The sequence below is a fragment of the Pagrus pagrus genome, assembly GCF_965226575.1.
Source record: "Pagrus pagrus genome assembly, chromosome: 16".
NCBI lineage: Eukaryota > Metazoa > Chordata > Actinopteri > Spariformes > Sparidae > Pagrus > Pagrus pagrus.
Genome location: NC_140200.1, coordinates 1,677,130 through 1,703,418, shown reverse-complemented (window position 1 = coordinate 1,703,418; position 26,289 = coordinate 1,677,130). Strand labels below are relative to the sequence as shown.

Here is a 26,289-nt window from a genome sequence, read left to right as displayed (position 1 = left end):
ATAAAGTCAAATCCTCTGGACTGTCGTAGGAAATCTGACCCGAGTCCTTCACAAAGAAATCCACAGTCCATTAGCATTAAACGACTTGAAATCATCCACAGCCTCGCACAGGCAACCATGAGACGGGGAAGGTCGCATTTTTCACGTCACGTTACAAACCACTCACATATGACCAATATAAAAGTGATTAATACATGTAAATTGCCACTTTTCCACCTTTTGTCACCTCATTCTGAACACCAAAGTAATCACAGTGTTAATCTTTCATTGTTTTGCAGCCACCAGGAGCCGAGGTGGCCCGATGAGCACTTTGATCGAGACAAACGTCAAGCAGAGTGGGACTTCAGTAAAGAGTTCTTCTGTGACGTTCCAGGTGAGAGTTTGAATACAGTCATTACATAAGAATATAATGTTGGGCAACTTCAGATTAATCTCAGACACTGATATGATACAAAAACACATATAATGTATGTGAGAGGTAAGAGAAAACCAAACAGCTGGTACAGCTGCACATCTTCTACATAGCATCGGTAGGAGCTGATATCAGGCAGATGGTAGAGTTGTTTTGGTTTCATATTTCCTAACTTTTATTAATCCCGGAAAAATGGTTTTCCCATTCAAGTAATAAAACTCTCTCTGCAGGTGACAGTTACTCCAGACTGGTGTTCACATCAGCCGAGGGGAAGAACCTGTGGAGCATTCAGGCCATCAAATCTATGTGCAATCTGGACAACACAAGGGTACGTACAGCATGTGGGACAGCACGATCCTCTGCCACGGCCGAGACCGAAGATACTGAGACAGTGAGACAGAGTCAGAAGCGACTTCGATCACACATTCACCCAAAAGTCAAATGTGACTGAGCATTTTCATTGAAACTGAAAATTAGCGGTTGCTTTTTTAAACAAGTTTTACAGTTGAAACACGTAACTTGTTCTGTCTGTTCTAACTATGTATTTTTGTTTGTCTTTGTCCCCAGGTGCGTTCCCATCGGGACTACTGGAGTCTTTGTCAGCGCACTAACGATGCCTCCTGTTGTCCCAGCTGGACGCTTGGTAACTACATTGCCGTCCTCACCAACAGGTCGTCCTGCCAGAAGATCACAGAGCGTGATGTATCGCACACGCTCAAGATCCTGCGCTCATGTGCCAAGTACTACCACAATGGCACTCTGGCATCTGACTGCTGGGACATGGCCCTGCGACGGAAAGACCAGCTCAAGTGTGCCAGTGTGCCCCGGAAGTGCACCAAGTACAACGCTGTGTACCAGATCCTCCACTTCCTGGTGGACAAAGACTTCCTCAGTCCCAAGAGCCTGGAGTTTCCTCCACCTGTACTCAAGTACAGCATGCTCTTCTCCCCCACAGAGAAAGGAGAGTCTATGATGAACATTTATTTAGACAATTTTGAGAACTGGAACGCCTCAGACGGCATCACCACAGTTACAGGGATCGAGTTTGGCATCAAACACGACCTCTTTCAGGACTACCTCCTCACAGACACAGTGTATCCTGCCATAGCCATAGTGATCGTCCTGCTGGTCATGTGTGTGTACACACGCTCAGTTTTCATCACTCTGATGACGATAATAGCCATCATCAGCTCACTGATCGTGTCTTACTTTCTTTACCGAATGGTCTTCAACTTTGAGTTCTTCCCCTTCATGAACCTCACGGCCCTCATCATCCTGGTGGGCATCGGAGCAGACGACGCCTTTGTGCTTTGCGACGTGTGGAACTACACCAAGTTTGATAAGCCGCATGCTGAGCTGTCAGAGACGGTCAGTGTGACGCTACAACATGCTGCCTTGTCCATGTTTGTCACCAGCTTCACCACCGCTGCAGCTTTCTATGCCAATTACGTCAGCAACATCACCGCCATTCGCTGTTTTGGTGTCTACGCCGGTACTGCCATATTAGTGAACTATATTCTCATGGTGACTTGGCTTCCTGCTGTGGTGGTGCTACATGAACGCTACCTGCCTAATGTGTTCCCCTGCACCAAGCCCCCGCACCAGGAGGGAGGTGTCTGCACCCGGGTGTTCTGGGCAGGTCTTTGTCAGAAGGCCAGCAAATGCCTCTTTACTGTCTCTGAGGCGTCGAGGATCTTCTTTGAGAAGGTGCTGCCCTGCATAGTCATCAAACTGCGCTACCTCTGGCTCTTCTGGTTCCTCGCCATGACGGTGGGCGGGGCCTATGTGGTTTGTGTCAACCCAAAGATGAAGCTCCCGTCTCTGGAGCTGGCAGAGTTTCAGGTGTTCCGATCCTCGCACCCGTTCGAGCGCTACGACGCAGAGTACAAGAAGCTTTTCATGTTTGAGAGGGTTCATCACGGCGAGGAGCTCCACATGCCCATCACCATCATCTGGGGCGTGACACCTGTGGATAACGGGGACCCCTTGAATCCCAAAAACAAGGGAAAGCTGATGCTGGATAGCAGCTTCAACATCGCCAGTCCTGCAGCTCAGCTGTGGATCCTCAACTTCTGCCAGAAGCTCAGAAATCAGAGCTTCGTCTTTCAGTCGGAGGAGCAGGACTTCACCAGCTGCTTCATCGAGACATTCAAACAGGTGAGAACTACAAGTGTGCGAAGTATTTTCAAAAGATTAGTGAAAATTACCCACTAACCCTAATGCCGATGGCAAGTTGGGCAAGTTTCTTAGTCCCCAAAACATTTCTCATTAAAATACAAAGTTAGGACAGTTGAATGTTGAAGATGTATTTGTAAAGTATAATCACCGTTTATTTACCAGTGGATGGAGAACCAGGACTGTGAGGAGGCGTCGGTCTACCCCTGCTGCAGTCAGTCCACCTTCCCCTACAAGCAGGATGTCTTTGAGTTGTGCATCAAGAGAGCCATCATGGAGCTGGATCGGAGTACTAACTACCATCTGGATAGCAAGACCCCTGGACCTCGGTTCGACATCAACGACACCATCAGAGCCATAGTGTTAGAGTTTCAGAGCACCTACCTCTTCACGTTGGCCTATGAGAAGATGTACCAGTTCTACCGAGAGGTGGGTCACATTTCACGTTACAGCAAACACACCTGCACACAACCTGTCATAGGTTGTATTATTATTATTGTTTACTTTAGGGCTGATATTATATCGTTCTCGTGATATGAGACTGTACATCTTCTTATATTATGGATGTGTTGTCTTGACCTTGTTTTAAAGGCTGCATTACAGTAACTGCACCAATATGTTTGCTGCTCCTGCTAACATTGCTTGTGTTTGTGTTGTAGGTGGACACCTGGATCGCTGAGGAGTTGCGCTACGCCCCGGCAGGCCTGAGCCACGGCTGGTTCATCAGCAACCTGGAGTTCTACGACCTGCAGGACAGCCTGTCGGGTGGCACTCTGATAGCCATGGCGCTGTCGGTGGCTGTGGCTTTCAGTGTCATGCTCCTGACGACCTGGAATGTGATCATCAGTCTGTACGCCATCCTGTCAATCGCAGGGACCATATTCGTCACGGTGGGCTCCCTGGTGCTTCTGGGCTGGGAGCTCAACGTTTTGGAGTCTGTTACTATTTCCGTAGCAGTCGGGCTGTCTGTGGACTTCGCTGTCCACTATGGCGTGGCTTACCGGCTCGCCCCAGAGCCGGACCGTGAAGGAAAGGTGATTTTCTCCCTTAGCCGCATGGGCTCTGCTATCGCCATGGCGGCGCTGACCACCTTTGTTGCAGGGGCCATGATGATGCCCTCGACCGTGTTGGCCTACACTCAGCTCGGCACGTTCATGATGCTGATCATGTGCATCAGCTGGGCCTTTGCTACCTTCTTCTTTCAGTGCATGTGTCGCTGCCTGGGGCCCCAGGGCACCTGCGGCCAGATCCCTCTGCCCAAGAAGCTGCAGTGTCAGGTGTTCTCGGAGGTCACGTCCACGAGCCCCTCCTCTCAGGGGAAAGGCTCCGGCCTGGGGAAGTACCAGCTGGACGGCAGGGCTGGGGAGGCGGAGCACTATGAGTTGGAGCCGCTGGCGTCTGGTCAGAAGACTGAAGACAAACCCAGAGAGGAGCAGGAGGTGTGCACTCAGCTTTTTAATGGGATTCCTCCGCACCACCACTCCGGCCCTTATTCACACGTCCATTATAAGAGTAAGACTGAGGGTGGCAGGACCGGACCTGAGAACGGGCTTGTAGCCGCGCTCAGCACACCATCCAGGTGTCAGTACTCTCAGAACACTAACTGCACATGTGGGGACCCTCCTCCTCACCTGCCTCAGCAGTGGACCCCCCACTCCTGTGCTCAGCCTCCCCAGGACTCTCCTTCCTGCCCACCCACCCCTCAGCTCTTCCCCCTGTCAGGAAGCAGCCCGAGCAAGCAGAATGCAGCCCTGTTACCTGCGACCCTGGACCCAGTCTACACACACATGGAGTGCCGAATGCACTACATCCACTGCCCCCCTGTCCATTTCCACCACTGCTCCCAGGGAAGAGTGGTGGCCCCCAGGCAAGGACCTGCCCACAGCTGCCATCTCAGGAAGTGCATCCACGCTGCGAGCCTGCAGGCCGGTTCAGCCAGAGAGCAGAGGTCCACGAGCCCAGCTCCTGGTTCAGTCTCTGGCTCACAGCCCGGGGGACAAGAGGACGATCAGAAACATGAAACGAGGCCCTCGAGCCCTGCCAGTAGCCCGGCCCCAACGCAACCTCAGACTCGATGCCCCTCCCCCTCACCGGACTCACCGTACACAAACAGAGGAAGACAGACAGCAAAGCACGGTGAGCATTGTGGTGGTGATAATCACGTGTCCACCACGACCACAGATGCAACAACGCAAATGGATGCTTGTTGTAAAATCCCTGGTAACCAGGAGAAGCTGGACAGCGTTCCCGTCACACGGGAGGACAGTGTCAAAAAGTGCAAGCAGAACTCCAAAAGACAGCGGGCGTCCTCCGCCTCTCCAAAGAAGCTCTACTGTTTTAACAGGACGTTGAAAGTGAAGTGCAATTCAGCTTCAGAGTTTAACGTACCAAAAACTGAAACCAGCGTGCCTCCTATTGCAGTAAACACTAATCCCTCCTCTGAAAGCTTGTGTTGATGATAAATCCATATTTTAATGAGATCTTAATTCAGAACAAATGGCAGACGTCCAAAAAACAAGGAATGACGTGTACAGTGTATCTGCAGTCAGACGAGGTCTGTGACGAGTCTGTTGACCAAGTGCCTCAGCGTGTTTTCTTGGACCCGCTCACTTTATTCTGTTTACATGTTTCTTGTACTCACCACATTTTGTTTGATTTCACAGTGAAGCACGCACTGTTATTACAGCTACATCATTATGGGAAGTTATGGGAAGTTTCACACACACCTCAATGACATGTTGCGAACTGAAGTGTTGAATATACTCACACAGCAGCCGTTTGCACCAACGTCGAGTCGTACAGCATCTGTTTTGTGATATTGTGTGTGATTGTCTGTAAACGCTGTCAGATACGATTACATCAGCGGCGACGGTGGAAACGCGCCACGTTTACAAGCTGGTTCAAAGTCGTTACCTGACACTTCTCGTGTTTGTGGGAGCTCGTGTTAGATTCTGTGTGTTCAAGTCGCCACATGCCTCAGATATACTGTATGATTAAAATGTCTTTTTTATCACTACTGTCCTGCTTTGTGCTAATGTTTGCTCTGCTAATCACACACACACACACACACACACACACACACACACACACACACACACACACACAGGTCCATAAAATGAGACGAGGATGTATCTTTAATCACAGCAGTGTACACCTGTTTCATTGTCTCATAACTGCTGGCGCCTTCAGAGCTATCTGTTCCCTCTGACCCGAGGTCGTTGGCGGGCTTTATGCTCGTGTAGCCTCGACTTACACAAGTATAATAAAACTGCCGTTGTGTGCTTCATTTCATGCGTTACATCAACTGAAAACTTTAAGGCCTGCTGAGGCAGACGGCGCTGATTACAGGGAGACAACAGTCTGGCACAAGGCACTGAACAAACAACTCGCCTGCCATCGGCAGTTTGTCTAAAAAAATATAGATTTTAAATGAGTTGCTCTTTCATAACATTTCCAGAGAAGCACTGGAGCAAAATCTGCTGACTGCTGGTTTTCTCTTTGAAACGGGGCCTCTTCACGACTGCTTTGTATTACAGCCCAGATATTAAAGGAGCACAGCTATAATCAATATGTTCACAATCACAATGGATCCCATGATCACGTGTATCTGAAAGAAGTTGCTTGACGGACCTTTACTCCGTCTTTCAGCCTGTTGTTCGACTGTGCTGCTGTGTTTCAGTCTCATCCCGGTCATCGTAACATTTTGGGCAACAGCAAGACATTTTCAGCAAAACTGGTAAACACACTGCACACAGGCAAATGTAGCACCTAGCTCAGGAAGACAGTGTAGCGCTCAACGGTGAGAGAGACAGACGTTAGAAAAACAGGAACTACATCTTTCATCAGGTGTCTTGATGAAAGATGATGTGTCCTGTTGCCTTGTTTCACAGTGTGATGTTCATGTGTGCAGTATTAGCTCCACTTTACCTCATTGAGCCGTTCATCTAAACAGCTGACAGACGAAGACATAACAACACACCTGTTTCCTGCTATGACCCCTTCAGCTTACTCTCTCCTTATTTCCATCTGCAGCCAGGTGCAGAAACACCTGCTCCCCCCTCAGGTCAGTCGGGAAAAGAAGTTAGTAGGTTTCAGTGAGTTGTAGCTGTGCTTTGGGGACGACGCAGCTCATCCTGAAGCACAGATGAGTCTTTTTCACACTCGCAGATCTCGCATTTCGTGTTAATGTGTTATTATTCACAATAAATCCTAATTTCTGACCTAATCTTTCATCATGATCTTAAAGGACGTCTCAAATTCAGTGTTTTATCCCGTGTCGCAGGCGCTGCTCTGTGAGAAGTCATCAACAGGCGTTTAGTTTTCAACATGAAATGTGTTTCCACCTCAACCTTGGCTCAGAGTAGCAGCTGGAGACGGGATGGATGACGCTGCTCGAGCTTGAAAGAAGAGAGAAGGGAGGAAAAGTACCACCGGGCTGCTGGCTGGATCTTTCCTCTCATCCCCGTCATCACGGCCCTTAACCTCAAAACACACTTCCACAAACAAACAAGTCCCATAAAACACGTTACGTAAGTGAACCACCCACACTGGGCTCACTTGATGCTACGGTGTGGAAGGAGCGATCTTATTTTGGCTCACAGAGATCAGCTTGTGTTCCCCTCGGCCTCAGATTCCCCGCGGCCGCCTTTATTCTCCTCCTCTCGACCACTGCAGTGAAGATGGGTCCACTTCCCCCCCAGAGGATCCCTCCTCAGGCTTGTGTGAGCATCCCTGTAATTATATTTGCTTAAACAGAGGTCAAATATTAGCTGTGGCCGCGGGGCCGGGTTTATTACATTTCCCCGTGAGGGAGAATCTCAGAAGCATGTGTGTCTGTTCCGAGTCGATTCTGCAGGCCTGAAATAACTGAAGAGGCCGCTGAGCTGGAGAGTTTGTTTACAAGGCAAACATTTGCTTCCACTTTTCAAATTAGATTCTGGTGGAGCTGCTGGACCGGTCCAGATTTATGGACGCGAGGCAGGTTTCCCGTTTTTGTCGTTTGATCCGAAGGAGAGCCAGTCATTTTTTATCTATCAGAACCCAAACAGACAAAACCAGCAACAGAGAACCGACTGATTACTTAAACAATAACATGGAAGTTATAAAACTTTAAACCTTTTTCATTTTAAAACAGGAAACAGCTTTTTATTTTTTAAAACCACCAAAAAGATAATCAGAATAAATGTTTGAGTCAGTCTCTAATTTATCTTTCACTGGTCACACACTGAGGTGGGCGTGTCCACGCATGTCCAAGGCAGGGATTGGTCCAGGGTGTGTGTGTGTGTGTGTGTGTGTCCCACTCATGTTGTGGGGACCAGGATAATAGACCCGGTAATGTACATCATTAACTTTCACACTGAGCCTCAGTCTTTTCAGCCAGCTACCTGAAATTGAATTTCATCTTTGCACAGCTGTAGGTTTCTGAACATATTTAGCTTTGAAGGTGCCGTTTGTCTCACGCTCAACTGGTTTAAATAATGACGCTTGGCGCTTGGATGGCGGCCGACCCGTCCTACGGTCTCTACGTTTTTATTACAAATAGCACCAAAGAGGCCGGTGCTCAGCGTGCTTAGCCAACAGTGGTTCCAGTTACATTAGTGAGCTGCAGTGTCTCATGAGCACAAAGTCTGCGTACGACCAAAACTGTAAATGTGTTGAGGAAAACAGGAAATATTGTGCGTGAGAAAACTGAGAACATGAGCTCGTGAAAGACTGTGAGACTAAATTATATTGATTTATTAAGTATTGGTATTCAGTTATATTCTCCACAGAGAAGTTCACACTGAACGTTTCTTCATGTTGCAACATTCACGTTTGATAAACTTTCCATTCCTCTGTTGTCTCCGGTCAGGTTTACACAGAAAACCCACTTGGTTAGGGTTAGGGAAGCATCACGGGATGGATTAGATCGGGATGGTCCGGCTTGTGTCGCCGCAACAACAGCTGTAAATGTTCACAGGGCTCCTTAAAGACATTCGGTGGTGTGACTACACTGTAGTCCTGCAGCCTTGTTGGCTCGTCGGGACGCCCCCGATGAGAAAGGTGGCCGATAATCTTATAATGTGAACGTGATTTGCAACAAACAACTTTGTGGCTGCTACCAACAGCGTTTTCCAAGTCCAACACTGGTAAGAAATCCCAGGAAATTTTAAACAAGTGCACAATAGAGGAGGCCAGACAGATGTTAATGTTGCACTGCGTTCAGATTAATGGACTGTCCACAGTGTATAAGCAGCGGGAGCCTGCAGACGGGCTGTAATGTTCAGAACAGCTGGCTCATAAAGGCTGGGAGGATGCAGGCGGTGGGGCCAACAGGACGGAAGCTTTCCTCTGCCCAGTAGCTTCCTGTTTTCAGACGCACGGCTCAAATGAAAGGAAACCGGCTGACCTCAGACTCACTCTCATCTTACAGTCCGACACACCAACAGTGTTTCCAGAGATCGGATGGTTTGCAGTTGCTGTCATGATGAAATAGAGTCATTAACAGGAATCCTTGAATGTGACACACCCAGAGATTAGAAACAGTCTTGATGTGACGATCACTGAACTCTCAGCAGTGAAGGTGGGTTCTCACTGATCATCTGAGGCTGACGGGAAGGGTCAGTACACACAGCTGACACTCGCCATCTAGTGGTGAAGACGGTCAGTAAAAATACAAAGGGCTCCTTCATTTTACTCAGTCGGGCCCCTGGACCCCGTGCTTTCCTTCCATACGGTCTTTGGTTGATATCTTTTATATTAGATCTGAGGATTTGATTTTTAAAAACATGAAAACTGTCATACAGTCGTTCAAATAGAGGTTTACATGGGGTGGACGAGAACCACGGCAGAGATTAAGGTAGTTTAGAGACAAAAGATCCCAACGAATGTCGACTCATTCATCATTCGAATCAATAGGCCACAGTGTCAAGTGAGAGACCACTGTTCAAGACTGTGTTCAACAGGTTCTGATTAATATAAGTAGATATTTTGTGGATCGACTGTAAGTTTAGAGGGTTCTGGTTATTTTTCTTTGTGGGCGAAAAGGGAAGAAAGTTAAGTGAGGCAGGAATTCTTCGGGGTTCAGCGTTGATGTCAGTCAGCAGCAGCTGTAGGTCGTCAGTAGGGTTCTCATTACGAGCGACGTAATGAGAGTCTGGACGCAGACGACGCTGCGACATCATTCTGGTACTTTTGAAAAGCCTCCGCGACAACTTTCAGCTGACCCCCTAACCCTAACCCACAACGTCATCTTTTACTTCTGTTAACTGAGTGGTTTCTGTTCCTAAACCTAACCGGACCATAAGCGCAGCGTCGTCACATCATAAAACTGAAATGAAAGTTTTGGCACATCTGTAGTTTTGCAGAAATGTAAATCTCCAACTGGTGACTGAGCTTCAGTCAGCTGCTTCACATGTACCGCTTTTCTTTTTCAGGCTGGTATAAATATAATAACTGCTCATCAAACCATTTGGAAAAAAAAGGTTTATTTTGAGATTCTGGAAAATAATTTGTGCAAACAAACGTAACGTCGGGATTTGATTAATTCCAATAATAATAACAGTTATTTCTTTGTACAGTCGTGGAGTGCTGCTGCAAACACAGTAACAAAAGTATTTTACACAAGCAGAGTAGAATCAGCAGGTTGTGGCAGACGTATTAAATACTTTAATTATTAAATACTTTAATTATTAAATACTTTAATTAAAACGTAAATCAAAAAGCAAAAGGAGAACTTCTTCATCTTACTCAGGAGCCTGAGTACTAACTTCCTGGCAGAGCCTCACAGATACTCAGATGCCAACACCGATATTAAGATTTAAGAATGTGGATATATCTACATACAAAATGATTCCTCAAATGTGGTTATCAAACACTTGTGACAAATATATATTTAACAGTTAACAATAAACCTGATTGTCTGAATGGAAGTCAGTGCCCTGGAATAGTTAAGTACAGCATTAATTATCTCAGGCACCTTCTTCTGCATTATAATCATATCGACACGTAACGGACGACACATGCTGCGTCCTGGTGACACCAGCAGGGTGCAGCAGGTTTTCTAGATTAAAGCGGTCTCTCTTCAGCACACAGTCGGAGCTCACGCTGTAATTTCTCCGATGTTCTCGAGCTCGATGACGTCCTGATTCTCAGGTGGGACGTCAGGCTGTGCAAGCTAAGGTATGTCCTCTGCAAACTTTTTCACTTTGGTGTCTTTGAGCATTTGTGAGACGAGCCGCTCGTAAAACCACTCGAGGTCCTGAGGGTCCTCTGGCCAGGAGACGTACTCCTTCCTCTGGACGAACGTTCTGACTGCGTTGTACTTCATCAGCTGGTAGTGAGGCACCTTGAGTTACATGTCAGAGACACAGGTTGAACAGTTGATTATTTTAAGCACATTTCTACCCACACGTAGACGAAACTTAACAAACACAAACAAAAATGACATTTCTAAATACAACTTTTAGCAACTGCCAGAGAACGAATGAAAACAAAGAAATTCGGGAACCTCAACACACCTTTCCAACCACCAACATAATCAGGACATTTGTCAGCTCCTCCAGCATCCGGCCCTGTGCAAGACTGAACGCCTCCAAGCACCAACCGTCTGGAAAGAAGCACGACCCGATTAGTTTCTGTTGCCTCTGTAATATTTCAATGTATTATGTGACTCCTGTACCTTCAAGGAACTCCTTGGAGACGACGCACACCGTCTTCCTGCTGCCCCAGATGGCGTCTCTGATGTTGGAAATATGATCCATGCCTGGCAGGAAGTCTCTGGCCTCAAAACAACAGCGGAAGAGGTTCTCCTCTGAAAACTGGTTATCCAGCCTCTTCAGCAGAGCAGCCTCCACCCACCTGTAGTCACTGTTGCTAAAACAGAAGAAGGCGTCATACTGCACATCCTCCACAGGAGGAACCGGTTTCGGGCCTTCGAGAACCCGACCGACGATCTTTTTGTAGATGATGAATATGCGCCCTCGGAGATGAGCGTAAACAATCCCACTTATAATGACCATGACGATGACGAGAGCAGAGAAGATGAAGAGGGCAAACTTGAGCTCTTGGACGTCCTTTTCGTCGTCTTCCTCACACGGCGCGATGATCGTGGAGTAAATCAGCAGAGGAAGGTTATGGACAGCGGCTGGAAACTCACATCTGTACTCCTCAACTGGGCTCAGGAAGGTTGTATTTGTCACATTTAGCCACTGCAGGAAGCTCTCCAGGTGGCAATCGCAGTGGAACCGATTTAACGCAAGGTTGAGGAAGCTGAGAAACCGAAAAGTCGTGGGGTCTGGAGAGGCTAGGAAGTTGCTCGTGAGGTCAAGTCTTTTCAGACTGACTGGAAAGACGTCCGGCTGCAGATAGGTTAAGGCGTTAAAGGAGAGGTCGATGTCTATGATCGACCTCAGACCTCTGAAAATTCCTTCTGGGAGAGTCGCTAGTGAGTTAGAGCCTATATTTAAACCAAGCAGGTTCTCTAGATGATCAAACAGGTCAAGGCACATCCCCTGCATCCAAATCATCTGCAGGGAACTGTCATGGAGATCCAACACTTGCAAATTACTATTATAAGGTGCTGAAATGCTCAGACTTAGTGTGCACCACTTGATGAAGTTGCCGCCATAGAAGAATTTCTGGAGACGAATAAAATGAGATAAAACGACATAAACATCCTCCAAGTTTGTTAATCTGTTTTCTGAAACATCGACATAGATACTGTTGATGGCCAAGTCGGTGAGACTGTACAGTGAATTCAGCTTATTGTCGGCCAGAAGAAGATATTCTAAATTTGGCAACGACGCAGGAAACCCCAGGTCTCGGAGTGAGTTTCCTGTCAGATAAAAAGCTCGTAAAAAAGGGAGACCACTGAACACTTTGTATCCCAAAACACCGATGTGGTTGTAAGACAGGTCCAGCACCCTCAGGTCCGTCAGATTGGCGAATGTATCCGAACGTATTTGTCCGAGGAGGTTGGATGACAGGTTGAGCATTCGTAAATGTCCTTGAAGACCATCGAAGGCATTTCTTTGAATCTGATTGATTCTGTTTTTGGAAATGTCAATAATTCTTGCCACCTTTAGAGGTTTGAAAACAGCCCTCTGCAAAGCAAATATCCAACTACTAGACAGATTAAACTGGTCGACCGCACTGAGGCCCTCGAATGTACTTTCATCTGGATCAGGGAGGTTGTCGTGTGAAAAGCCTTTGCCCACATGTCCGGAGAATTTGAGATGAGTAATTGAAGTCCCCTCTATTGCTTTGAAGAATTGACGCGATGAGTTCAAGTTGAACCCATTGCTGGATAAGTCGAGGACCTCAAAGGTCATCCATTTAAAGGGGTTCCCGCAGCTTCCCCAGTCAAAATCTTTGCTATTCATGTTGTATAAGTGATTAGAGTTCAAGTTCAGGAGTTTGAAGTGTTTTCCCTGGAAACCAGCGAGATCGTCTTCACATAATCTTTCAATTGGATTCAATTTGAGGTTCAGCTCTTCGAAATGTGTGAGTGCAGAGAAGAACCGTCCAGGTCGGAGTCTCGCGATTCGGTTACCAAAGAGGTTGAGCATTTCTAGGGACACGAGCGGCTCCAGATAGCTTTCAGCCAATATGGAGTCTTTCAGGTTGCAATGATCCAAAAAGAGGTGCTGTAAATTGCTTAGTCCTTTAAATGCCCACGGCTCCAGCTGAAGGCCAACATTGTCTCCGAGGACCAGTCTTCTCAGATTTCTCTGCATGAGGAAAGAACCGTTCCTTATGACGAGCGGCACGTTCTGCTTTCCCAGATCTAACTGTAGCAGCTGGCCGTAGCTTCTGAGCGACGTGCTGTTGATTTCACTGATGTAATTCATCTCCAGGAAGAGGTGGGTGATGTCCGGAGGAAGAGCGGGAACCCAGTAGTGGCGCTGTGAGGCACAATCAGCTGCAAGGCCATACAAAGTGCATGATTGGTAGCATGTGGATACCTGCAGGTGGGAAGATTAGATTACGTCTGTAAACTGTAAAAATAAATGAATTGTTTGATATTTTAGGAAATCAGCTTATTTGCTTTCTTGCAGAGAGTTAGATGAGAGGATGGATACCAGAGACGTTATAAGAGAGGAGACGACCCACTTCAAGCATTTCACAACCACAGTTTCGATGGATCAGATGCGGCTGCAGACTTCACAGAATAACCAAGAAAGGTTCGACGATTCAAACGTTATTCAGACATTAAACTCGCATTTTGTTCAAGTTGTGTGGACGAACAGACGGCGGCACATCACACAACTCTGGAGCAGAAAGACGTCGGTGTCACGAAACCTTGAACATGGGTAGAAGAATAACCAGTGGTAGAAAGTGTCTCAGTCCTTGTTTTGGGGCAGAGTCTCCAAACTTTTTAAGCGGATTTTTATCAAATTTGTCCCATTTTGTCCTGGTTCTCTCCCCATTCATTCAGATAAAGTCCTGCCTGGTCGTGTTAATTTAACCGTGTCTCTCACGACTGTATGATGAATACTGCACTGGAGACAAAGACCGGATAGCTTAGCTTAGCATGAAGACTCAAAACAGCATTGTTTGTGTTTTGTTAATTCTGCTTGGCTGGTTTTGTTAGTGTCTGACGTGACCAGGCTAGCTAGCTGTTTCCCCCTGTCTTCTTATTTTGTGCTAAGCTAAGCTAAGCTAAGCTATCCGGCTGCTGGTGTTAGCTTTATATTTGCTAAACAAATAAGACGGTGGTATCAATCTTCTCAAATGACTCTCGCCAAGCAGGTGAATGAGCACATTTTAAATTTAACATTTTCTAAAACATCAAACTCTTTCTTGAATTCTCGTCTGATTCTCAGATTAGATTTACATTTCTAAACTTATTTTCTGGCTCCTGACTGTTCAGTTTAGGAAGAGAAGCACAACTGAGCAGCTCTGAGATCAATATCATTCACATACCTGCAGGTATAAACCAGCGACGACCAAGTGGAGAGCCGGTGTCCACATTCTGTCCTCGCTCTGACAAGATGTCCACACAGAAAGTCAACAGATGAGCAAAGCCTGAACCGTGACACTGTTTACTCAGCAGGTACATGGTTCACTGCTGCAGCCTCACTCACACCGGACCAGCTTCAATACTAACCCTCCTGTAAACAGCTGACATGTTTGCTGTGAGCTAATCAAACGTTTCATATCGCATCATGATTATTACTTCTGTTGCATCTGTCACTTTCTAGATGTTATTGGAGTTTACACCTTCAGATTTATTAAGAACAGTTTAAGGTTTACTTCACATTATTGTCACATTCAGTCCTGAGTGAACATTATAATATTTCCACTTTAATACAGAAACTCGTTCTACAGTCAGTTATTATATCGTTATCCCGACATCACTGTGGGCTCTTCCTTGTTTTAAAGGCTGATTTCAGTGAAGTGATGTCATTTTCCTGAAATCACCACGTTGTAGCGACTATTATTATAATATTATCCAACTTTAATATCTGAATAGCATGAACACCAGTAACAAAGGACTGGCTTTCATCAGGAGCAACAGTAAATCGGTTCAATTCAAAAATACTTTATTTATCCCTGCGGGGCAATTAAAGGGAAAGAAAGAAAAAAAAAAAACACGTCTCTTTAAACAAGGGGTTTGATAATCCTGACTTTAATTGTTTTTTTCTGTATCATTTATCTCTTGTTGACCTAAAACTGTGAAAATGCAAATAAAAGGGCCATTTCACAGTTTTTCTCACGTCCACATGAGACCAGGTCCAGGTCCAAAACCACTAAACTCAGACTCATCAGGTCTGGACTGTAAACCAGTTTCAGACCGGTTCACTCTATCATTAAATCTCATTTCATCTCCCCCATATTAATTACGTTTTCCAGTCCATGAACTGGCTGGAGGATGGCTGAACAGCGCCACCTACAGGCGGTGAGCCACTTAGGTTGGACTGTTGGAGCAGCTTTGGATCCGGACGCATCAGAACACAAACGTGTGTCTGCAGGATCCTCAGTGGACTCATGACTGAGCTGTGCCCCCCGAGCTCCGTCCTCACCACACGTTCACAGACTTTTCTGCACAATGAAGCTCCGTTTTACAGACCAGACACCGACACGTGAAGCGTCTTTACTGTTCCTCTCCACAGATGTCTGAGAGGTGAAGCTGGCAGATACAAAGGTGAGTCTTACCTGCAGGCTCTGTTCGGTGCCAGAGGTTCCTTGTGTGACGGACTCGGTCCTCCTGCAGACTGACACCGCTCCTGTCACTGCTCTGCAGAGTCCGACGCCTTCTCACGTCCCGTTTGTTTCCGTCTGCAGGCACTGAGGAGCGTTGCAACATCCCGAGTGAGCAAATGTCCTCATGTGGAGACAGCTTTCCTGAGTGTTGCGCAACGTCCTCATATTGTTCCGCTTCACTGGCATGAAGCCGGAACCAAGAGATTTCTGTGTGACCTGACGCAATAAATGGACCTGAGGGACGCCGAAGTAACAGCATCATAATGCTGCTTTGTGAAAAGCCTGAAGTCATGTTTCATCAGGTGCGTCGGCCAGACGACAGGCTGACGACTTTTAAAACGCTTGTTCCCTGAATGGAGCTCGGATCGATCAGAGCTGTGCTGAGACGTATTTCCAAAACTTACCAGGTAGCCCGTCCTTCTCACTCACTTTCCTCCAGGCAGCTCATTGATTATCCTGTCATTCATTCATTCATTCATTCATTCATTCATTCCACCTTTATTTAAATCTCTAAAAATCACTGAGGGCAATCACTCATGTTCAATGATGTCGAGAGCACAAATACAAATAAAAACAGAATAGGTGCAAAAATGTGATAACAAACAACAACAACAACAACAACAACAACAACAACAACACAACAGCGAATAAACAGAACGAGTACATTAAAATGATAACAGATAAGCAGAATCACAGGATACAAATAAAACAGGGAGAAAGTGCTTAAAATGATAAAAACTGCAGGCGAACACGACAAAACAAAGAAAACAGAGATACATGAAAGATAAATGTCAGACAACAAAGTAACAAAGGGCTCTCAGCAGTAAATATACAGAAGAAAGAATCAGACTTAAAAAGAACAACTCACTGTTTACTTTAAAGAAAAATCTACGTTTTTATAAATAATATAAAGTATACTGCTCATACTGTAGTGTACTGTGTCGTTTGGGGGAGTTTAACTAATTAACTGTGACTTTATGTAAATACATAATTTCCTTTGTGCTGTCGACATTATTGAACCGTACAGGAGTTAAATGATTGTTTTATTATTATAACTATTACTTATACTATAAGACGACCTGTCAGATGATCAGATGATTACAAACAGACCTAATGTTGATGTGATTTCTCCTTTTTGGCTGATAAAGAATAAAATGTGGATTCAACATCTTTGAAATAATTGAACTGAGGAGGAGGAGAACTCGTACGCAGTGAGTACTGCACTGTACAGTTTTGGGGGACTTGTACTTCATGTGAGTATTTTCATTTGCTGCCACTTTATACTTCCAGTAAGTATTGTACTTTTTTACTCCACTACATTTGTTTGATAACTTTAGTTACTAGTTACTCTGCAGATTACATTCTGCATCAGAGTCAAAGCAGCACATTTTAAAATTAATTTGTTTAATCAGCGATCAAATAAAAAAACACTAGTAAGTAATATTTGAACACAATAACTGAAGTACAGTGTAAACCCAGATTAAGTTTAAACTCGAGTTAATTATTCTTGTGTGTTTTGTGATCCACAGATAATTAACAGACTTCCCAGCATGCATTGTTACATGAGAGTAAAAACCCTCTGGAGACTTTTGTTTTTATAGTTTGAAGAACTCGATGTGTCGTTAACACGTTTCAATCAGGGCCGTAGCCAGGACTTAGAAATACTGAGGTCCTGCCCTCCACGTCCACGTCCTCCTCCTCCAGCTCCTCCTCCTCCTCCACCTCCTCCTCCTTCACCTCCACCTCCAGCTCCTCCTCCTCCTCCTCCTCCTCCTCCTCCTCCAGCTCCAGCTCCTCCAGCTCCACCTCCTCCTCCTCCCCCTCCTCCTCCACCTCCTCCTCCCTCACCTCCAGCTCCTCCTCCTCCTCCCCCTCCTCCTCCTCCTCCACCACCTCCTCCACCTCCAGCTCCTCCTCCTCCTCCTCCTCCTCCTCCTCCAGCTCCAGCTCCTCCAGCTCCTCCTCCTCCTCCTCCTCCTCCTCCAGCTCCAGCTCCTCCAGCTCCACCTCCTCCTCCTCCCCCTCCTCCTCCACCTCCTCCTCCCTCACCTCCAGCTCCTCCTCCTCCTCCCCCTCCTCCTCCTCCTCCACCACCTCCTCCACCTCCAGCTCCTCCTCCTCCTCCTCCTCCTCCTCCTCCTCCAGCTCCTCCTCCTCCTCCACCTCCTCCTCCTTCACCTCCACCTCCAGCTCCTCCTCCTCCTCCTCCTCCTCCTCCTCCTCCAGCTCCAGCTCCTCCAGCTCCACCTCCTCCTCCTCCCCCTCCTCCTCCACCTCCTCCTCCCTCACCTCCAGCTCCTCCTCCTCCTCCCCCTCCTCCACCTCCTCCTCCACCTCCTCCTCCAGCTCCTCCTCCACCTCCTCCCCCTCCTCCTCCACCTCCTCCTCCCTCACCTCCAGCTCCTCCTCCTCCTCCCCCTCCTCCTCCTCCTCCACCTCCTCCACCTCCAGCTCCTCCTCCTCCTCCTCCTCCTCCACCTCCACCTCCTCCACCTCCACCTCCACCTCCAGCTCCTCCTCCTCCTCCTCCACCTCCAGCTCCTCCTCCTCCTCCTCCTCCTCCACCTCCACCTCCCCCTCCTCCTCCACCTCCTCCTCCCTCACCTCCAGCTCCTCCTCCTCCTCCCCCTCCTCCTCCTCCTCCACCTCCTCCACCTCCAGCTCCTCCTCCTCCTCCTCCTCCTCCACCTCCACCTCCTCCACCTCCACCTCCACCTCCAGCTCCTCCTCCTCCTCCTCCTCCTCCACCTCCTCCACCTCCTCCTCCTCCACCTCCTCCTCCACCTCCATCCATCCATCAGGAACGTTTTGAAAACTACAGTATAAATCTGTTTCTCTGCATTTTGAAATAATATCAGTGCCAACAAATAGATGAAAACTGAAGATAAGTAACAAAAACGTCCAATTTTGACTTAAATTCATTAAAGTTATTTCTACAATAAAAATAACTTATTAACACTTTAAAATAATCATCATTAATAAATGGTAAATTTATAGATAATTAGATTTAGTGAAGTAATTTTACTGTTCAGAGACAATAAAAATGATTAATAAAACATGTATTAAGTAATTGTAAAGGTTAAAAACATCAGTTTCATCTCTGGCATCAAAATAATGTTTATAAATGAACTGCACAGTATTTATTAACCATTTACATTATTATGAACATCAGTCACAACTTTCCAATAAACAGCTGCTCATTAATAATTTATAAAGTATTTAATTGCTTGTTAACAGTTAAATTAAGTTTAATTAGCTATAAATATGCTGTTATTAATCATATAGAATAATTTATTTTAATGATATAACACATATAAAGTATTACTATATAAATATTTATGTATCAAGATATCAAAGATCCAGAAAAAATACGGAGGCGGTGACCTCTGACCTCTGTGACCTCTGTGACCTCTGTGGCAGCTACGGCCCTGACTTCAATAAGTCATGTTTGTTTTGTACAATGATAAAGACATTATAACATGATCATTATTATATTATTGAATCCAGAGTCACATCTGGTGTGAAAGTGGAATAATGTGTTTTTATCTGCGCTCACTGCAGTAAAGTAACTGAGCAGCTGAAGGTTTGTGTCGCCGTCAGCAGCCTGACGATCAGACATTAAAGGATCGTTCTGTGTAGTTTAATCTCACTTTATGTGCTGCTTCTTTAACTTAACATACTTATTTCTGTACAGCTTAGACTCCTGAAGAGAAACAATTAATGTGAACTAATGATGTTGAGTCAAAACTAAACATGTGAGCAGGAACGAGTCAACTCATCAGGATCCAAATGTCTCAGTTCGGTGGTTTGTCCACACGATGGCGCAGTCAGCGCGTCTGGAGCAACACAGCGACCACAAGAAGGAAACACACGTGTTCGTTCACATTTTTATCATTCAACACAAACTTTAAACAAACTTTTAACAAACTTTAAACAAACGTTTAACAAAGTTTACTCTAAAAAACAAAGTTCTTTGTCATGTTTTATTACATTGCATCTGTTGTATGTGAGTTGAAGTGTAGATGATCTTCATCCGTCAGAAAACTGTTAATACTTCTGCTGTGAGTGTAAAGTGACGTCACTGTCTTTATTGCTTCGCTGTTAAGTTTACATCCTTCCGAACCGTCCAATACAGTCTGTGAAGACCTGTCCTGTACATTCACATGTCGAGCTGCAGCCGTCTCTCTCCGGCGGGTTAAGTGTCACTCATCACGTGCCGTAGACTGTGCGCTTCGTCCTCCCGCGCCTTGAGCGCATCGGCGCTCTCCGTCTTCCCTCTGCCGCAGAGGATGTGATGCGCCAGGAACACCACCAGCGAAATGAAGAAGACGGTGCAGAGTATGATGCCCACCAGACCCCCCACGGACACCGCGGAGGGCTGCCTTGTCGGCTCTGCATATGGCACCGATGGTGTCCCGGGGGTGTCCGGCGTCGGGGTCGCTCCGGAGCCCTCCGACCCTGCGTCTGAGTCCGGGTCATCGTCGTTTTTTACGCATTTGAACTGGTTGACTAGTGTAAATCCCGGAGAGCACGAGCACAGGTAGCTGCCAAATGAGTTCTTACAACCTTGATCACAGTAAAAGAAAGCGCACTCGTCAATGTCAATGCAAACCATCGCATCCCCCCTCTCCTCCGCTATGTACCCCTCGGGGCAGTAGCACTGGAACCTGTCGTTCGGGTCGCACTCGGCGGGACATTCCTGTTTCCCGCAGTGAAGTTTACACTTATTCGGTGAGGTCGGATCCTCTTTGTATCCCTCATAGCAGGAGCACGTGTAGCTGCCAGCAGTGTTTGTGCAGATGTGCTCGCACGGAGCGGACATGCACTCGTCCTCGTCGACGCACAGGCCGCCGGTCATCTTGTATCCGTCCTCGCAGACGCACTGAAAGCCGCCGACGGTGTTGATGCACTTGAAGTTCTCTCCGGGACACTGCCGCTCGTCCGTGCAGTCGTTGAAGTCCACGCACGACCTGCCGTCCTTCGCCAGCTTAAAGCCGTGGTCACACACGCACGCCCAGGAGTCCCCCTTATTGTAGCAGGCGTGTGCGCAGCGCAGCGGCAGGCACGGGTCCTCTATGGCCACCTCGCAGGTGACTTTGTTTGCGGGGCTGACGCTCTGGCCCGGCGGGCAGTAGCAGGAGGGCTCCTTGTCGGGGTTTGTTGCGCATTTGTGCTCACACCCACCTTCGTGTATCTCGCAGCTCCAGGGCGCCTGCAGCCACTGCTCTGAGAAGCACACGTATTTACTCTCAGCTGGCATCCTGATGGCCGTGCTTCCAGGGGGCAAAGACAGCAGATCCTCCCCTCCGAACCCCATGGGGGTCCTGTAGGTCACAGTCTCGCCCTCTGCAGCCGCTAGACTTTTGCACGGATCACTGAAGCTGTGCTCACAGAGGAACCCGGCTGCAAGTTGGGCGCACGGTTCCCGGGCCCACTTAAAGTCGTTCACTTGGGAAACGGAGACGCAGCGACCAGAGGAGCAGCTGCTGTCGAAAGGTGCCGCCCAGTTGAAGAAGTCACTCTCGCTGTCTTTGGTGACCCACTCGAAGCCGTTCAGCGCGGCAGCAGCGTCAGGGCAGCCGGCTGTCAGATGTAAACCGATCCAGAACCGCCCCGTTAAGTTTCCCAGCAAGATATTAAGAATATCATGAGACACGGACGAGCGCACGGTCATTAAGTGTCCTCCAAGATCTCCACATTGACTCCGCGCGGTTTCATAATCGCTGGGATCCTGGAACACAGTGAAACACTCGTCCCCGATGCAGTAACCGTTACTCGGCTCCGTCCCGCCGGTTCTTCCCATCAGGAGAGTCAGCAACACGACACACAGTCCCGTGACAGCCTTCATGTTTCAGCCTCGGTCGTGTCCGTTTAGTCTGTTGGCTTATTTGTTGGAGAAAATGTTTTGCGCTTATTTATAACCCCCCAACTCCATGTTAGTGCCCCGGCAGAGGAAGGAAGCAGTTTAATCAGCCTCCAGAAAGTTGCTCCTCTGCAGGCGGACCACATCCCCAACAATTACGCTCGGCTCTTACGCACGAACGCACAGAAGCCGTGCGCACGCAAGGGGGCTATACCCAACGCCCCCTGCTCCACATCGCCCCTCCCTCACTCCCCTCTACACAAAGCACCAGTCTGAATAAGTCGTTTACACGTGATCACACTTTAAATCCAGTTAAAGGACATTTCCAACACATTTTCACTCGTTTCTGACAGAACTCGTTTCTTAAATAAGACAAAAAGGAGGTTAAGACTGTTTAGACAAAGATTTCTTCTTTATTAACCGTTGTAAGTGTTCAGCTTCACTTCCTCACACCTACTTCTCATTTATAGTTATTATTTTTTATGTTATGAATATTTCTCAGGTACTGTGACACCGACACACACGGTGATCACGCTTGTTCCAGCAGTGCACAGATGAAGGTATACAGTAGTATAAATACAGCAGAACGTATATAAATACATACAAGCCTTTTGTGGGTCGAACACAAACTATGCAGGTCGAGAAGAAGAAGAACCAAAATTTCACAGGAAGCATCAAAAGACAAAAACACAAAACTTGGTATGTCATAAACCAGTTACATAAAAATATGTGACGTGAAAACAGAGACCAAAAAACACATTAACGTCTCCGACTGAAGCGAGAGCTGCAGTCAGGCTGTTATACAGACGTGTGGCGGATCAGACTGAGGCGGATCAGACTGAGGCGGATCAGACTGAGGCGCATGTCGTAGCAGCAGTTTTACATTCATGTGTAGTTGAAAGCAGCGTGTTAGACAGGATCCTCATGCACGTGACAGCAGGAGGAGTGAGGAGCCAGGAGAGCGCCTCAGGATTATCAGTGAACACGGCGATCACATTACCTTTCTAATGTTCTACATTCACTACTGAGACGGTTCTGTCCGGTGTTATTAGCAAGAATTTGTTAGAATTAACTCGGCTCCCAAACCAGGCCCTGCAGAGTCACGAGTCAGCGTTTAAGAGGAACAGAGCTTCGACTTTGTTTCCAAAACTAAGTTGACGAACACACGAAACATTTCTGAATGTGGGTTTGTCACTTTGGGACGATGCGGGTCAGGTTCAGGCACATGACACTGACCCGCTGAGCCTGACAACACGCAGCCGGAGTTAATATGGATCAGAAACAGGGCCGAGCTCCCACTGAGGACACTGAGGTCATTACAACCAACAACTCTATATGATTATTTAATATTTATAGTCAATTAAATGTAATTTAATAGTGAATTGCTTTTAAATGCTTTATAAACTATTAATGAGCAGTTCTTTAGTGGGAAGTTGCAGTTGATGTTCATAATACAGTAAATGGTTAATAAATCATTATTTGGCCGGCCCTGATCAGAAACAGTTCCTATAGCAACCGATACATCCCAAAACAAACAGTGGTTTGCGTCAAAAGTAGATTTACATTATGTCATAAACCAAAAAAACTATGTAATTTAATTACATGAGCAAAGCATCAGTCACGGTGAGTCACTGTGGCTGCGTGACGCACAGGCCGACACACCAGCAGACACTGTGCAGCCAGAGTTTAAAGAGATGTTGACAAAAAAATACAAAAAATACCAAAAAAAATACAAAAAAATACAAAAAAACTATTTGAACTTTGTCGTTCGTCGTTCACAAATACAGTGTTTTTTACAACCATTATGTGGAATGTTACATTTCTCAGATGAGGAGACATTTTGTTTAACAGTGTGATTACAGTGAGATCAGTGTGATGACAGTGTGATTACAGTGAGATCACAGTGTGATTACAGTGTGATCACAGTGTGATTACAGTGAGATCAGTGTGATTACAGTGTGATCACAGTGTGATTACAGTGAGATCAGTGTGATGACAGTGAGATCACAGTGTGATCACAGTGTGATTACAGTGAGATCAGTGTGATGACAGTGTGATTACAGTGTGATAACAGTGAGATCACAGTGAGATCACAGTGTGATTACAGTGAGATCACAGTGTGATCACAGTGTGATTACAGTGAGATAACAGTGAGATAACAGTGTGATTACAGTGTGATCACAGTGTGATAACAGTGAGATCACAGTGAGATTACAGTGTGATCACAGTGTGATTACAGTGAGATCAGTGTGATGACAGTGTGATTACAGTGTGATAACAGTGAGATCACAGTGAGATCACAGTGTGATCACAGTGAGATCACAGTGTGATCACAGTGAGATCACAGTGAGATCAGTGTGATCACAGTGAGATCACAGTGTGATCACAGTGTCTTCCCTCCAGGCTCAGCTCCTTTCTAAACAGAGCTTTGTTTTTATTAAAGACGACAGATTGTTTCCATTTAAATGTCTGGAGCCACTGATAAAATAATATTTAAGTAATAAAACTGTCAAATCATATTTAAGTTGCTTTTTGTGAGTTGATATAAATGTAACTGATTGTGTTAAATGGACGATATCATCTCATATCGATCGCAGGCTCCTGTATTGAATCTAATCAACATGGTATCATGTAGACTTTGTGATATCGTTGCTTGGTCATGATCACCTACTTACTATAAAAGCCTTATATAATATTTATTCCTATAGCCATACAGTGTCTCTTCATTTGATCATTCGATACTTCACAGCATGTGATCGCTTGCAGCGTTTAAAGATAAACAGTTTCTCATTCAGACTGTCAGTGGATGAAGATCCCACACTGTATCTGATGTCTCTGAGCGGAGGAGCACGGTGACATGAGAAGAGGGTCAAAGGTGCGTGATTAAGGTATTTGTGAGTCATTCTTCAGCGATTTGTCGAAGGATAACCTCTTGTACGTCTCCGTGGACACCTGCTGCAGATGGAAAATATCAATATTTTGATGTTTGAAGGGGGAGAGCTCAAACCTGCCGCACCGTCTGAACAAGTTCAGGACCAGGAGGATCAGCCCGCCACACAACAGCCCGAACATGAAAATGCCCAGGGCGCTGCCGGCCTTGATGTAGGAAGGCACTGCGGCTGGGCTGGTGCTGACCTCTGTGGGGCGTAGAACAGCTGAGCCGGATCCCTCATAGTCGGTCACCGGCTCTTCAGTCGGTTCACACCTGAACCCTTTGTACAGCGTGTACCCCTCATTGCACAAACACCTGTGGCCACCCAAGAAGTTCTCACACATGTGATCACACTGCTCATACTCGCACTCATCTATGTCACTACACGTGGCTGTGTGGTTCACCATGTGCAGGATGTAACCATCGGGGCAGTTACACTGACGCATGTCTTCATTCTCATTCTCGGAGTTTTTGTCGCAGACGGCCGGACAGTCTCTCTCTGCGCAGTGCATCTTACACTTGGTGGGATCTTCGTCTGACACCCTGAAGCCCGCGTTGCACACACACTCATAAACACCGTTGGATTTGTTACAGTTCATGTGCTCACACTTGAGACAGATTGAAACGTCCACACACACTCCATCCTCCGGCTCGAAGCCCTCCCTGCAGCCGCACTGGAAGCTCCCCTGTGTGTTCTCACACTGCTCCCCCTCACCTGTGCACGCGTCCTCTTCACACTCATTCACGTCCACACAGCTCTTCCCGTCCTGCGCCAGTCTGTAGCCGTTGCGGCACTTGCACACATACGCGTCGCCCTCCCGTTGGCACTCTTGCGCGCAGTGGGCGCACGGACCTGCGTCGCAGGTGATCTTGTTGGGGTGGAGGGATTGTCCCGCGGGACAGACGCAGGTGTGTCGTTTGTTCCCTTCCGTCGAGATGCAACTGTGCTCACAGCCGCCATTCAGCACCTCACAGGCCCAGGGAGCCGTTGTCCAAAGCCTCGAGAAACACAAATGCCTCGAGTCCGGATATTTCCCGCCGTCCTTCTCGACTACAGCTATTGTTGCTTGTGGAAACGTTTCGGAATCCAAAACCTCGAAGCCCCCGTACGCCTGGTACTTCACCTGTGCGCCTCCAGCTGCCTGCAGGGGACTGCAAGGCGTCTCGAGTGTGTACTGGCACAGATATCCGTTCAGATTCTCACTGCACGGCCCCGACAACACCTCCGTGTTCTGCTCCGCCGTCACGGAGACGGAGGAGCAGTTTTGGAGACCTGCCGACGCCTCCTCCTCCGTCCTGCCGGCGCCGTGCAGCTCCAGCCAGAACCTCCCGCTGTGGCCGCGGGGCAGAGCCGCCAACATGTTCACCATGTCCGTCTCACTGTACGTGAATAACTGTCCAAGCGAGTTTTTGCAGCTTTCCTGTGCGCCTGCAAAGTCCTGGGGCTTCTGGAAAAGCGCAAAACATTGATTCCCGACGCAGTGTCCGTGCTGAGAGAGGACCACTTCCCCCAGCCCGCAGAGGAAAAGCGCGCAGAGAAGCAGTGCGTTTCTAACAGGAGCCATGATGTCGAAGTTAGGAAAGCTGCTGACGGGAGTTTGAACCTCTGTGCTCGACGATCCGAAGCTAATAAAGCGACTGGACGCTGACATAGTCCCATTTATAAAGGCCTCCGACTCTACTCTGGTTTTTTTGTTGCGTCGGGCAGGAGAGGAAGGAAGT

The 26,289-nt window shown here is 47.1% G+C and overlaps 4 protein-coding genes across 11 annotated transcripts in view; 1 reads left to right on the top strand and 3 right to left on the bottom strand.

Annotated features, from left to right (window-relative positions):
• The window catches only part of disp1 (dispatched homolog 1), a 75,332-nt gene extending 69,790 nt beyond the window's left edge, over positions 1-5,542 (top strand). For all 8 annotated transcript variants that reach the window (XM_084377425.1, XM_084377430.1, XM_084377424.1 and 5 more), the window contains 5 exons: positions 279-373; positions 643-740; positions 980-2,569; positions 2,753-3,016; positions 3,247-5,542. In XM_084377425.1, the coding sequence (XP_084233551.1) occupies positions 279-373; positions 643-740; positions 980-2,569; positions 2,753-3,016; positions 3,247-5,043 (3,844 nt within the window). In that variant the 3' untranslated portion in view covers positions 5,044-5,542. The remainder of the gene's footprint in view (positions 1-278; positions 374-642; positions 741-979; positions 2,570-2,752; positions 3,017-3,246) is intronic.
• Positions 5,543-10,366: 4,824 nt separating this feature from the next.
• Positions 10,367-15,875, bottom strand: LOC311271341 (toll-like receptor 5; the record flags this gene model as incomplete). The annotated part of the gene is made up of 6 exons (XM_084376956.1): positions 10,367-10,913; positions 11,086-11,174; positions 11,247-13,530; positions 14,492-14,551; positions 15,463-15,605; positions 15,725-15,875. The coding sequence occupies 6 exons, from the start codon at positions 15,873-15,875 to the stop codon at positions 10,743-10,745; spliced, it is 2,898 nt and encodes a 965-aa protein (XP_084233082.1). The 3' UTR covers positions 10,367-10,742.
• A 3,772-nt stretch (positions 15,876-19,647) lies between these two features.
• LOC311271683 (thrombomodulin-like) lies at positions 19,648-21,777 on the bottom strand. The gene has a single exon (XM_084377475.1). The coding sequence runs from the start codon at positions 21,618-21,620 to the stop codon at positions 19,968-19,970; it is 1,653 nt and encodes a 550-aa protein (XP_084233601.1). The 5' UTR covers positions 21,621-21,777; the 3' UTR covers positions 19,648-19,967.
• Positions 21,778-22,024: 247 nt separating this feature from the next.
• Positions 22,025-26,247, bottom strand: LOC311271797 (thrombomodulin-like). Its single transcript, XM_084377654.1, has one exon. The coding sequence runs from the start codon at positions 26,217-26,219 to the stop codon at positions 24,519-24,521; it is 1,701 nt and encodes a 566-aa protein (XP_084233780.1). The 5' UTR covers positions 26,220-26,247; the 3' UTR covers positions 22,025-24,518.
• Positions 26,248-26,289: the final 42 nt, after the last annotated feature.

Coding starts and splice junctions, on each gene's coding strand:
- LOC311271683 (XM_084377475.1), bottom strand. CDS start 21,620: ATGAAGGCTGTCACGGGACTGTGTGTCGTGTTGCTGACTCTCCTGATG.
- LOC311271797 (XM_084377654.1), bottom strand. CDS start 26,219: ATGTCAGCGTCCAGTCGCTTTATTAGCTTCGGATCGTCGAGCACAGAG.